We start from the raw sequence: 13385 nt of genomic DNA on the forward strand, positions 1-13385 counted from the left end.
TGAGCAAGGGAAATACGCTGTCGTTTAGCAATAATCAAGTATCAATGTCAATTTTGCGGAAGTAGTTGTGTTTTTCTAAATATTATGTGACTTTCGCAACATAGCAATCAATTGGAAAATAACCCATGTCTTTTTCATCTCTAACTCTTAGCTTAAGCAATTTCATGACTTGATTTTCTTTTCTAATTATTTTTATTTAGTTTTTCCAAATTGATTTATGTGAGTGAAAGATGATTTAATTTTGATACATATTTTTTTTTTACGCAAAAGTATTTTCTTGAATTTAAATATAAATAATTACATTAGACAAAATCTTTCTAATATCAATAAATTGGAAGAAATTATTGAAAAGCTCAATGATAATTACGTCCGGAAAAAGTTGGTCGAAAGTGTCTTTGTGCTTAAAAATAATTTTTAAAAATAAAACATTATTCTTTGAAGAAAAATTTGAATTTGAACAAAGGATTTAAGAAAATTATTTCATATAAAAAAAGTTCAAGATCTGTTAATATTTTTTTCTAATATGAAAAGTATTCAAATAAATCTACAAATTTATTATTAGAAATTTAAAATTCTTATTTTCGACGCTTTTATGCCTAATTAATTTACGGCTATTATGGGTTTTAATCTCACAGGATGTGTGGATATTTATCTTATTTTACATAAATTAATATAATTTATTAATAATTATATTTCTATATTAATTAAATAAAAAAATACTATAATTTTTTATTTACTATCTCTGTTATATTAATTGAATAGATATAATCCTAAAATTTTCTTTTCACAAGGTTGTCTCCATCAAGGCCTAGACAATATGTCTCATCATCCTGTAAAAGGCCTCAAGCTTAATGGTCCGCTCTGCACCCTTGTAATCATCTTGGTGCGCTTGACAAGAATTATACCTGGTGGGCTCATATTGGCCCTACAATTGTGGGTTGGTAGCATTTTTTATTTTATAATTTATTTTATTCATATATTTAATTGTTATTTTGATTAATTTCGTTCGGGATGTTGAACATTTGGTCATTTTTTTTTTTTGTAAATTTAGTACTATAATATGATACAATTCTTCTTGGCACATATGTGGAGTGAAAGATCTTTTATTACGCTCATATCCTACACATTAAAAGCACAATATCCCATATATTGTATGTAATTCTATTTTTAGATAATAAAATAATTTAGTTCTATTTTTCAATTTTTAATAATAGGACCCTAATAGTGTGAGGTATTACATAAAAGTTCGATAAACGATCAAAATCGGTAGGTGGGTGTGTTTTTTTCATTTTACCAGAAAGAGGAAAAGAAAAAAGAAAAAAGGAGAAAGACAAAGAAGAAAAATCCAGTCGGTGATGATATGAGGAAAATACAGCTAGTTGTGAATGCCGGGGCATGATGTTTATCCATGCAACCTCCTCACAGATCATAAGCTGCCATGCAAACTCTTAGTCTATTACAATAAGCTTCCACAACGACACATGGCCACAACAACTTTGTCTCTATCTAACCCCTTTGCCCTTTAACACCCGCAAAACGTTCATTCTTGCATTTTACTTGAAAATTTCTCTGTCAAATTTGTGAAACAAAATGTCTTGTTTTTCCGCCACCTTTCTCCTTCATCTTCTTCTTCTGGCTAATTTTGTTTCTTGCGGGAGAGAGCTCGAGGTGGTGGAAATGGCGAGAGAAGGAATGCTGCATGCAGTGGCTCGGGCTCGGGGATTCAGGACTCTTGACGGGCCGAGCCAAGAATCGGGCTTCCCTGATGGGGCTGTTGGTGATTGCGTTAAGCTGTATGAAGAGGTTGAGCCGAGGCTGGCCCGGTTGGTCTCCGGCGAGAGGAAGCGGTGCAGTAATGATGATGCTGTGACTTGGCTGAGTGCGGCCTTGGCTAGCCATGGCACTTGCTTGGATGGGTTGGGAGAAAAGGGATGGCTGTTTGAAGCCCGACAGGCCCGAAATTTGACATGGGTGATTCGGGAGGCTTTAGCTGTTTATCGGGGCAGAAGGAATCCTAGGGGGAAAAGAAAGGGTAATTGGTTAACGGATTTAATTTTCTAATGTAAAATATATTGTAGTATTTTTATCAATTATTTTTTTTCTAATTATACAAAATAACGTGAGTTCGTAAATTGTTAATTGAATCGTTTCGTCCTCTATAATACAACAGCATTGACGGGAAATTCGGGGCAGGGGATTAATTTAGCAACATGGAACGCAGCAACCTCAAAGGCTGACATTGTGGTTGCTCAAGATGGGTCAGGGAACTATAGGACGATCAACGAAGCCGTAGCTGCACTTGGTCGATTGGGTGGTAATCGGCCTGAACGGGCTGTAGTGTACGTGAAATCAGGTGTGTATAAAGAGAAAGTGGAGATTGGAAGAGACTTGAAGAACGTTATGTTTGTTGGCGATGGCATAGACAAAACCGTAGTCACAGGCAGTCAAAATGTCCAGGATGGTGCAACCACTTTTAATTCGGCCACATTCGGCAAGTATTCGTCAAGCCATTTTGGGAATATTCCTCCAATCTAGATTGGATTTGGCCAATACATAAGAAACGTATTTTACCCTGTTTTTCTCTCCAATTGTCGATGAAATATTGCCCAATTTGATCACTGGGATCATACGAACACAATATACAAGTTAAAGCTCAAATCTTGACGTAGATTGTTTGTGTAGGTGTATCTGGCGATGGCTTTTGGGCACGGGATATGACATTTGAGAACACAGCAGGGCCTCAAAAGCATCAGGCCGTGGCACTAAGAGTAAGCTCTGACCTATCAGTCTTCTACCGGTGCAGCTTCAAGGGCTACCAAGACACTCTCCTACTCCACTCCCTACGGCAATTTTACCGGGACTGCCAAGTACACGGCACGGTCGACTTCATCTTTGGCGACGCGGCTGCAGTTCTCCAAAACTGCGACATAGTCGTCCGGAGGCCGATGCCTCACCAATCCAACATGATAACTGCACAGGGACGAGACGATCCCAACGAGAACACGGGCATTTCGATCATGAACTCTCGGGTACTGCCTGCATTCGACTTTCGTGACGTGAAGGGCAGGTTCAGGAGTTATTTAGGGCGGCCGTGGAAGAAGTACTCTAGGACGGTGGTCTTGCAGACGGATTTGGATGGGTTGGTTGATGGAAAGGGGTGGAAGGAATGGAGTGGGGATTTCGCGCTTTCGACTCTGTATTATGCAGAGTATATGAACACGGGGGCTGGGGCGTCGACCGCGGACAGAGTGAAATGGCCTGGTTTTCACGTGCTGCGTGATCGGCAGGAGGCTGAGCAGTTTAGTGTGAGGAATTTCATCGGCGGGGAGTCGTGGATTCCGGCCACCGGTGTGCCGTTCTCTTCTGCGGTGTGATTGCGTCTGTTCTCAGTTGGAGTGCTTTGTTAGGAGAAGCGAAGTAATATGTAATACACGTTATTTGTATTTCCTATTTCTTTTGGTTTTTATGAGATAAGATAAGTTGTAGGAAATACAACTATGTTTTCCCTGAAAAACACTAAAAGAAGACAACTACTACTGCTGCGTTTGTGTATAATTAAATATTTTTTTCTATAAAAAATAAACTTTATTTTTTAAATTGTATTTTAATTTTAGCTAAATATATTAAAAATAAAAATATAAGAAAGTTATAAGTATTAATTAAAGTATGTAAGGGTCACTTATTACATTGCTATAATTAATTGACCAAGTATTTTAGTAATTTTTTACATTTGAGTTGATTTGGTAGTTATTTTTCTTTCTTCTTTTTGATTTTTTTCCTCCATCACTAGTTGTCGCGGTGCGTTGCTCTTGCACAAATAAAATAAATATTTTTTTTATATTTTTAAAATTTATTATAAATTACAATAGAATATACAAATTAATAGATCACGTTTTTAAAAAAATGAAATTAAAAAAAAAAACTTAAAATATACAACAAAAGAATTGATATAGTAGTGTTAAAATAATGTGATGTCACTTCTGTTAAAAAAAAGTAATTATAAATAATTTCTAAAACTATCTAATTAAAAGTATGATTGAAATATTTAAAATCTGGTATAATGATATCATTAGCTATCATTTATGAGTATAAAGAGCCTATCTCTTTTTATATTTGTATAGAATCGTACATTTTTTTTTATTTGAAAGCAATGAATATTATTAATGGTAATAAATTAATTATAATTATTTTTTATCAAATATTAATTTTTGAAAAATACAATTATGAATTATATTATGATTAGATAAATTAATATAAATAATACATACTATTATAATAAATAGCTCATACTATTATATAGAAGAACAAGATTTCACATGTACAATAAATTTCGTATCCATGATTTCTAAGTTCATGGAGTTGGTAATTTCATAATTTGAGGAGATTAAAAAAAGTAAAAAATTCAACAAACGACAATGTAGCAAAGATAAATATTAAAAAAGTAAAATATTTTGACTTTGACCACAATGGCCATCCTTACTTAAACAAAGCGCCATCGTCTTCCCCTTCTTTCAGCGGAAAACCCTAGCTCAAGAAACCCTCCGCTGGTTCCTTGAACCATAATCATAGGATAGACGACCAATTGTTGTAAAAAGAGGTATTTCCTTTAACATGGAATTTCGATTTGATGGGAATTTCTTTTTAATTATCTAAATATCGAAGAGTATGTGATGGTATATGGTTCTGTTTGTACCAATGAATTTGTACTTGATTCAGTGCGAGAAGGGATGGCGGGTGGATCAGATGCGGTGGAGACTGCAACCTTATCATGTGCTAAATGTGGCAAACCTGCTCATCTTCAGTATGTAGTTCATTCAATTTTTGGGTATTTAATCTTTGATGGTTGTGTGCTGCTTGTGATTCGCTTAGTTGCCGTAATAGGGGTGGTGTGGGAGGGTTTGAATGATTGAATATGCTAATTGAAATTCTTCAATATCATCTTTATTGAACATGGATAGAGGTGTTTTACTTCGTGATTTTCTTGGCTGGTGTTACTAGTGGGGTTATTATTTTAGCAGAGCTAAATGGTAAATTGCTTTATTTTAGAAAAGTGTGGATGTATATGGACGTGTTCTATTCACTGCAGTATATGCTGCGTAGTCCCTAGAATCATGTTCCATTTATTATGTAGACTTTTGTTTTGTATCACATGCCTTTTCATAGTGGCAGTTATGTAAATAGATGGCAGTATGTGGTAATCTACTAATCAAGCTTTTTAACAAGAGTCAGTATCATCCAGGTTTTGAATACTTGATCTTTACAGGTGCCCAAAGTGCGTTGAATTAAAGCTTCCCCGTGAAGGTGCTGCTTTCTGGTTCGTTCTTTGATTGCATTTCGGAATTTAGACTTGCTTAAAACAATGGAGATCTACAATCTCCAAGTTGGTAGATCCTGGACCTAGATATGCAATTTAAGCTGGAATTTATATTTATTCAGTGAGGTTTACAGTTGAATCTTATTGAATTAAATAAGTCAAACTTTTAAGAGTTTGGGTTCTGTAGCAATTGGATGAATTAGAAAGTTAAAAATGATAATACCCGCTCCCTGGCCCTTGGGTGGTTGAGTAGAATGAGCATATGGTACAATAGTTGTATGTATCTTATTCAGATGTAGGACTTGTATGTGCCCATGGTTCCGTGTCTTCATTTGGAAGACACTCAAAATTCTACTCATCTCATTAATTAGATGGTACCCAGAAAAATGCAATAAGTTTTCAGTGTGATACCGGGTACTGTTAACCTAGCCTCATTTCTTATGGAATTTGATCTTGATTCTTGATGCAAACCCCTCTTTCGTGGTGGGAATCTTTTTCTTCAGTTCTCAAGACTGTTTCAAGGCATCCTGGAGTTCTCATAAATCTGTTCACTTGAAGGCAAAGTTATCTTCCCCTGCACCTGAAAATCCCAGTGAACAAAATTCAGCCTCGCCCAATGATGGTTGGCTCTACTGCTTGAGGAAAGGACAGGCTCGAACACCCAAGCTTCCACATTTTGACTGGACTGGGTATTAGTCCTTTTTGGTTTTCTTTTTACGCCAATGTAGAATTTTATCCTGTTGGAAGGGTCAGAACTTTTCTCAGAGTCCTCGCAGGGTGGGAACTTCTTTTTTTGTTGATACTGTTATAGTTGTTTAGTACTTGTAGAGTGAGCTTCATCAAAGTTGGAGTATAGTTTGCATGCTTGATCTGAATAGTGCTTGTTCCTTGAAATCTTCTCATTTTCTTCAAGCATGATGCAGTGTTCCTGTTTCAGATGAATTTTGGTCACTGCTCATTACTTTAACCTATGTAAGGAGTTGACTCTTTGAAAACAGTAATCAGAGCACTCAACTCTACTTTCTCCCCAGAAACTTCTTTCTTGACTATGAAACTTTAAGGTTAGCTGTTGACCTGTTGCATTGCTGCAAATCTTTGTCAGACAATTAAGACCATATCCAATATCAAAAAGACGTCCAGTACCTGCTCATATTGATCAACCTGACTGGGCAACTGATGTAAGTAGCTCCATAGATTTCTTTCTGAATGTTTATGTATTATGCTTTCATCGTTTAGTCTCCAAATATATTCATAGATGACTTGTGTTTGATTATTATTTATGATAATGGAAACTTTTCAATGGGAAGAGTTAATGTAATTCTGCTTATCTATCTACCTAGTTGGAACATCTTCCTGCATATTTGAGGGACAATAACATCTCTATGCTCAAACTTTTACAGGGAATTCCAAAAATTGAGCCCAACAGTGATCTGCAACATGTTGTTGAGGTAGTCTTTGATTGTGATCTTTCAATACTCTCAGCCATTAATTTTGGAAGACTGAAGTGCTGAACGCAATTCCTTTTTTATGACGCAATATGTGAAGATCAAGACTCCTGATCAAATTGAGAGAATGCGAGAAACTTGCCGGGTAAGCTTTATTGTCAATCCCTGAAGAGAAGTGTACTTCTACGTTCTTTGCATGAATTCTATCATCTGAGGAAGTTTTAAGACATAATATGTTCATCTTGGCTGACGTATAGAAGTTAGAAAGGAACGTTAATTAGGAGAAAGTTGCTAACTGCAGACAAATTTTGTCCAACATGACTGGCCATAAAAATTAGAACCTTTTCATTTTCAGTAAACTATAGGGGGTCGGTGGTGGCGAGTAAGACATAACGAGGAAAAAGTATCTGTGCCACAGGAGTTTTGAAATAACATCTAAAGTTTGTGGGGATACACATGTTTATATGTGAGTGAAACTTTATAGCATTATATGGACAATAAACAAAAATTTTGCTGCAAAATAATAGGTCTTCTCATGCCATGATTGGGAATTTGGGATTGAACATTATAGCAGCTGTTTCTGATACTTAGTCCTTGAGTCTGTTTTTTCCTCTAATCCAGATAGCAAGAGAAGTTTTGGATGCTGCTGCTCGTGTCATTCGACCTGGAATTACTACTGATGAAATTGATGCTGTGGTTCATGAAGCAACAATTGCTGCCGGTACATCTGACCTCATTTCTAGATTTAGAGTAGAATTGTTGTCTCATTATGCAGTAGGTATGAGGTTCTGGTGATCATATATGGCAGGACTCAGCCTACTTTTTATGGCTAAGCATAAATTTCTTCTCGTATCAGCCTTGCATTTAGAGATAATTGTACCGTAACTCTTTTGGGCATGCAGAATTAAACCTAAGTATATAGAAACATAATAAGCTCGTTCTTCTTTCTCAGCGGTTTCTCTTCTTGGAAAGTGTGAAAGCTAGTATTTGTCTGCGAGAATTAAACCAAGTATTATCACTTTTTTTTACCCATGCAGGAGGATATCCATCTCCATTGAACTATCATTTTTTCCCGAAGTCTTGCTGCACGTAGGTATTTCTTAATCGGAAATCCTTTTGTCTATGTTATTTGCATTATGGTCCCTAACTGCCTTCAGAAACGTGCTCTTATATTTCTCAGGTCTGTAAATGAAGTAATCTGCCATGGTATCCCAGATGCAAGGTATTTTATAAGCTCAAGCAAGAAGTAAAGTTTACCATGACAAGTGCTAATTTCAACCAAGTTTTTCTTTGAATAGGCTTTGTTTCTGATCTACCTATCGTACTACCTCTAGAGTTTGTGTGATCTATCTCTATTGCCATGGGATTTTATGAAGTTTTTGTATGTTGATTCCTTCTATTTCCTAATCTGCTTTTCTTGGCTTAAGAACCTAAAAGCATAAGCTCAACAGAAGTAATTGACCTATGAATCCAGCCTTTTGCTTTCAGATATTTTCTTGATTCCTGATTCATTACATCAGTCATAGATAAACTTCGCAATAAATTCATGATGGACGATCATCCATATACAAGACTACCATTTTGCCTCACTTCTGCCAATTTGTCCTTGTCAGGAAGTTAGAGGATGGGGATATTGTAAATGTTGATGTTACTGTTTATTATAAGGGGGTACATGGTAAGTCAAATCGTTATATCCAACTCAAGGTTTGAGTTATTTTTTTTTATGTCTGTAACCATTAAAAATTGTAATTCCTTGTCCTATACAGGTGACTTGAATGAAACATTCTTTGTGGGTAATGTTGATGAAGCATCTCAACGGCTAGTTCAATGTACTTATGAATGCTTGGAGAAAGCAATAGCTATGGGTAAGTGTTTGTCCTGTACCTCGGTGATGTCAGTAACCGCACAGGTGTTGCATATCCTATAAATCACCACTCGCCTCCTGCATTCTTTGGTCTATTCTTTTTCTTATTTAACCTCTTGCATGCTGGCCTACTCAAATGGTTTACGACCTTTAATCCTTGCTTAAGTTAATTTGAACTCAAAGTATCCATGATTCTATATGACTTGGTTATTAGTTCCAGCCACTTCTGTGCTTTAAGGATTATCTTAAATTTATAAACCTGACTATTTTATTCTTTCCTCCCTTTTGTCAGTTAAGCCTGGAGTTCGTTTCCGGGAAATTGGGGAGGTTATTAACCGGCATGCTTCTATGTCAGGATTCTCTGTGGTAATGAGTTTGTAGTCTATTTAATTATTTTTTTTTTTTGTTTTAAGTATTAACATGTTCCTGACATTTGCCCTATTTTTCTCATCGCATGCTATTAGGTGAAATCTTATTGTGGTCATGGAATTGGTGAGCTCTTCCATTGTGCTCCAAATATACCACATTATGCAAGTATCCTTGAGACTGGATTAAGATGTTTTTGCTTTTTCCCTTTTTTCGTGTGAAGAGATCTTTATAGCACATGTTGCTTAGGTGAATAGTTATTTTCTGAAATTGACTTGTGATACGTTAGAATGAGGATGGTCTTCTGAGAAAGAATCGGTATTATGTTTCTATATTATCTTGTGACTCCACATTCCCCATATGGACCTTAGCCTAAGTAGGAAATAAAGCTGTTGGAGTGATGAAGGCAGGACAGACCTTTACCATTGAACCTATGATTAACTCAGGTAATCTTCAAGTTCCTTTATACGATGTCTAATGTCTGTGCGTTTTAGATCTTTGCTCTATACATCTAAAGTTACTTCCATGGTAGGCGTTTGGCGCGATCGAATGTGGCCTGATGGCTGGACTGCTGTAACTGCTGATGGCAAACGTAGTGCACAATTTGAACACACACTTCTGGTAAAGGTTTTTTTCCTGTTATGTTAATATTTTGCCATACATGGTTGGTTTCTAGTTTGTGAAACTTTTGCTGTCGTTACGCCCATAATGTGCATGTATCCATGTTTTTCCCCAAAACATGGTTTCTCCTTTTTATGCAATGGAACATTTAACAACTGGAAAATGCTTAAGTCCCTAAAGCCCACAAATATAAGGTGGCTACAGTCACGAGGTTAGGCTCTGTCCATTTTGAAGGAGTGGAAAGTTTTCATTATACATTAAAATTTTTCGCTTCTGCGGGGTACAACGTTGTTTATTCTGTTTGTCATACTAATTACAAGTGTTAGTATTTCTATAATGTCTATCTTGATTGTTTTTATTGTAACTAACAAACACCCTCTTTATACACGATCATGATTGCAGGTGACAGACACGGGGGTTGAAGTTCTTACGGCACGTTTGCCCTCATCCCCTAAAATGTTTCCTTGGCTAAATCCGTGATTCTACTAGTTCTTCAAAGGGGGGTGATATGAGGAGATCCTTATAGCATCATTTTTCAACTACGTATTCAACAAGTAGTTCTTGTTACCCTTCTAGGAGGACTAGAAGTGTTGTATTTGTAATTCTGTCTATTGTCAAATTTTGAGTTACGATGACCTTCCTGGAAACCTATTGGTAACTAAGACAAGCATAGGGAATAAATGTTCTGCTGCAGTTTTGGCATCTGTGAAAAGTGTGGCTGTATTTCCGTGGGAGATTATGTGTTATATTTATCTGTTTATATTATAGACCAGAGAAAAAGATCTACAGTTTGTGACTTGGTGTAAATCTGCAAGGCTTTTACCCAAATTATTTGGGCTCTTTGAACAGACTTCGATTACTGCTTGGTGGTAAAGGTGATATAATGTTTGCAAGTTTATGAAGATTGTTGTGATAAATAGTTGTGTTTTCTGCTGTATGGAACGTAAAATATATCAGTGGCTAGAGCGTAGAGATACTTTTTCCCCATTATAAGGAATCACCGTAATCCAGAATTACCATGCTCGAGTGCACACACAGAGTGTTTAGAGAGAGAGAGGGAGAGAGGAAAATTAGAGATCTAGGTTGTGATCATCCTCCACATTGCCAGCTCGAGCAAATGTGTTAGAGATCGTCAATAGCTGCGGTGATCTTCCCAAGGAACCTTGTCATTTCGTAAAGCAAATGTCTTATTTATTAATGAATCCCTTGTGTGTGCAGTTGCTTTATTGATTTGATGGGAGTTAGAGCCAAATAATGGAGCAAAGAACTTAAAAATAGCTGCATTCTCTTCCAATCGTCTTAGACCTAGTTGGATGATTAGAACAGAAGCCCAGAAAGCTTCATTACTGCTATTTCTAGGATAGAGTTTGGGTATTCTTGTTCGCTTTTTCAGTTTCACTCCGAGTATTTTTCTCATTCAGAGAATCCACAATTATTTAGAGAGAAAGCATTTGGGCCTAGTTCCCAACATGTAATTTTGGCAAGTCTTTAGTCATTTGAAAATTCCTTGTTTGATGAATTGATTCGAGCAAACTGTTGTTTATTCTTCATGCAGAGAAGGAAACTTTACTTGAAGGAAATCAAATAAAGAAAAGAAGCATACAAACACTTGGACTGAATTAACCATATATGTATATTTAAGAATAATTATAATTAATTTTAACATGTAGATATGGAAAAGTCCCAAAAACTTAATTTTTATATTCACAAATTTTCTTACATATGTGAATTGCCAGGCGACAACAAACAGATCAATCAAATAAATCAATAAAAGCAAAACAAACTTCAGTTATCCAAAATTAAGGACCTAGAGTACTTTAGGTTTCTTGACATGGGAGGATCTAAACCTTGCAGCAAATCTATGGAACAAGGCCAGAGCATTGCTGGTAACCTGTTGAAGATTAAGAACCTTGGCTTTGATCATGGCTTTTGTCTTGCCCCCAATGGCCCGGCCGGAGAACCCGTCTATGCACATGCCTGCATCAGTTAGGGCGGTGCTCATCCATGTCTCGACATTGCTTTCATGCCATGGGAAGTCACTAGCTTCTCCATCTTCCTTAATCTTTTGAGTTTCTTTGATGCAGTTTGTAAGCTGATCCACCCCATCGTTTATTTGATCCAGACATTCTTCCACGGCTTGGTAATCCTTGGCCTTGGTTTGGTTGAGCCATTTAGCTACTCCAGTCACATAGGCCCGTGTCGATTCCGCCCTGGCTAGGGTTACCTTGAGAGCGATCTGAGCTAGTTGTCGATGACTTAGAGCTGTAGTGAAGTTGCTAGCATAGGGCGACAAACTTCGGACGCATAAACGAGGATAGAGCGTGGTTTGACATTGTAACTCAATAAATGCTCTAGCTCGGGAGCGTCGGTGAAGGAGGGGATGCTTAGCCTGAACCAGCGTTAAGAGGAGAAGAGAAAGTAGAAAGCAAGAGAGCCTAAGAATTTGTGCCATGTCTCTGTGTTAGTGAAAGATTCGAGTAAAAATATAGAATGTTTGGTATTATCTGTGTTGGAAGTGCAAAATGAAGATGGTATTGTGTGGTTTATATAGAGAGGAATTGAGCCATAGTATAACTTGCATGGGATTCTACTCAATAATTCTTTTATTAAAACATGCATGTGATTTGAGGTTTCCAGGAAGCAGTTGAGTCAGTTTTTGAGAAAACAAAAACCTTGATTCATGCTGCACCAATTTTGAGAATTAAGCAACTTAAATCACTCATTAGACTCAAACAACATGCTCTCTTTTTTCTCATTTCAACAAGAATGTGTGATACATTTTGCATTAATTTTGCCTATACGATGGGATATATAATTAAGTAATCACTCAAACCTCACATATTCTTTTATTTAGACTTAATGGGATACCAATATTCAAATTTTCAATTTAAATTGATGAGTTTATTTAGTTTCATCCAATATATATGTATCTTTATATTTGTCAATTATCAAATTAATAATGTATATAAGTACCAATTAATTATTACAACAAGGTAAGATAAATGTTTATATAGTCCGCGAGATTGATCTAATGTATAATATTCTCATAATCTTGGAATTCTAATTTTATAATTTCAACTATGTATGCCACACTCTAGCCCTAATTGGTATAAGAATTCTTAACTCTTATTATTGATTGCAACTAATTGATCAATAATAATTCATTGAATATTTTAAGGTAATAATACAATTAACACTCCTCCAGCAACTACCTGAATTTATGTATTAATATAATATATGTAGCCCACATCCCATCAACGTGTCATAAATCTCAAGTAAATGAGAAAGTCAATAGCCAACCAATGGCATCTCTGATACACACACACACACACATATATATACGTTCTAAATTTAGATATTAATAAAACGAATTTAAGTTGTTCAAGTCATATAAATATTATTGTTTTTATAATGAATTGTTATTTTTTTTATTTTATTTGATATGATCTATGATTTCAAGTTATTAATGATTAAATTATTTTTTAATTTACAAATGTAATAAAGCGATATAATGAACATATTCACAAAATATACATAAATAAAGGTTAATTAGAGTCAAAATATTTATGAAAATCCATATTGCACTTTTTCCCAAATAACTTCTAAAGTTATATTTACACTTTTTTCGAAATCCACCATTTACACCTAATTCCCTTTTGTTTGAATTTGAATAAAATACTGATGTTAACAAAAAATATTTACATATATTTTCAAATTTATCACTTATTTAATATTCTCATGTAATAATATTTGCATCCAAATCCTAAAAAAAAAG

At 35.6% G+C, this 13385-nt stretch overlaps 2 protein-coding genes and 1 pseudogene across 2 annotated transcripts; 2 read left to right on the top strand and 1 right to left on the bottom strand.

Moving 5' to 3' along the window:
* The first annotated feature begins 1418 nt into the window (after window positions 1–1418).
* LOC105171126 (Plant invertase/pectin methylesterase inhibitor superfamily) lies at window positions 1419–3597 on the top strand. The gene is made up of 3 exons (XM_011092153.3): window positions 1419–2032; window positions 2171–2491; window positions 2683–3597. The coding sequence occupies exons 1-3, from the start codon at window positions 1591–1593 to the stop codon at window positions 3372–3374; spliced, it is 1455 nt and encodes a 484-aa protein (XP_011090455.2). The 5' UTR covers window positions 1419–1590; the 3' UTR covers window positions 3375–3597.
* An 842-nt stretch (window positions 3598–4439) lies between these two features.
* On the top strand, window positions 4440–10417 carry MAP1A (methionine aminopeptidase 1A). The gene is made up of 17 exons (XM_011092165.3): window positions 4440–4597; window positions 4717–4801; window positions 5264–5314; window positions 5818–6003; window positions 6417–6492; window positions 6715–6762; window positions 6860–6904; window positions 7381–7480; window positions 7797–7848; window positions 7940–7981; window positions 8373–8434; window positions 8526–8624; window positions 8916–8989; window positions 9088–9157; window positions 9370–9435; window positions 9522–9610; window positions 10013–10417. Exons 2-17 carry the CDS (start codon window positions 4728–4730, stop codon window positions 10088–10090), a joined length of 1212 nt encoding a protein of 403 aa, XP_011090467.2. The 5' UTR covers window positions 4440–4597; window positions 4717–4727; the 3' UTR covers window positions 10091–10417.
* An 872-nt stretch (window positions 10418–11289) lies between these two features.
* On the bottom strand, window positions 11290–12137 carry LOC105171145 (pectinesterase inhibitor 9 pseudogene; annotated as a pseudogene).
* Between the last annotated feature and the right edge of the window lie 1248 nt (window positions 12138–13385).

Source organism: Sesamum indicum, linkage group LG1 (assembly GCF_026168435.1).
Source record: "Sesamum indicum cultivar Baizhima isolate 11 linkage group LG1, ASM2616843v1, whole genome shotgun sequence".
NCBI classification, from domain to species: Eukaryota; Viridiplantae; Streptophyta; class Magnoliopsida; order Lamiales; family Pedaliaceae; genus Sesamum; species Sesamum indicum.

Excerpts from the sequence above, each read along its gene's own strand:
- LOC105171126 (XM_011092153.3), top strand. The coding sequence starts at position 1,591 with ATGTCTTGTTTTTCCGCCACCTTTCTCCTTCATCTTCTTCTTCTGGCT. Across the intron at positions 2,033-2,170 it reads TCCTAGGGGGAAAAGAAAGG|CATTGACGGGAAATTCGGGG; the intron begins GTAATTGGTTAA and ends ATAATACAACAG. Across the intron at positions 2,492-2,682 it reads TTTTAATTCGGCCACATTCG|GTGTATCTGGCGATGGCTTT; the intron begins GCAAGTATTCGT and ends TTGTTTGTGTAG.
- MAP1A (XM_011092165.3), top strand. The coding sequence starts at position 4,728 with ATGGCGGGTGGATCAGATGCGGTGGAGACTGCAACCTTATCATGTGCT. Across the intron at positions 6,763-6,859 it reads ATCTGCAACATGTTGTTGAG|ATCAAGACTCCTGATCAAAT; the intron begins GTAGTCTTTGAT and ends CAATATGTGAAG. Across the intron at positions 8,990-9,087 it reads CTATGTCAGGATTCTCTGTG|GTGAAATCTTATTGTGGTCA; the intron begins GTAATGAGTTTG and ends GCATGCTATTAG.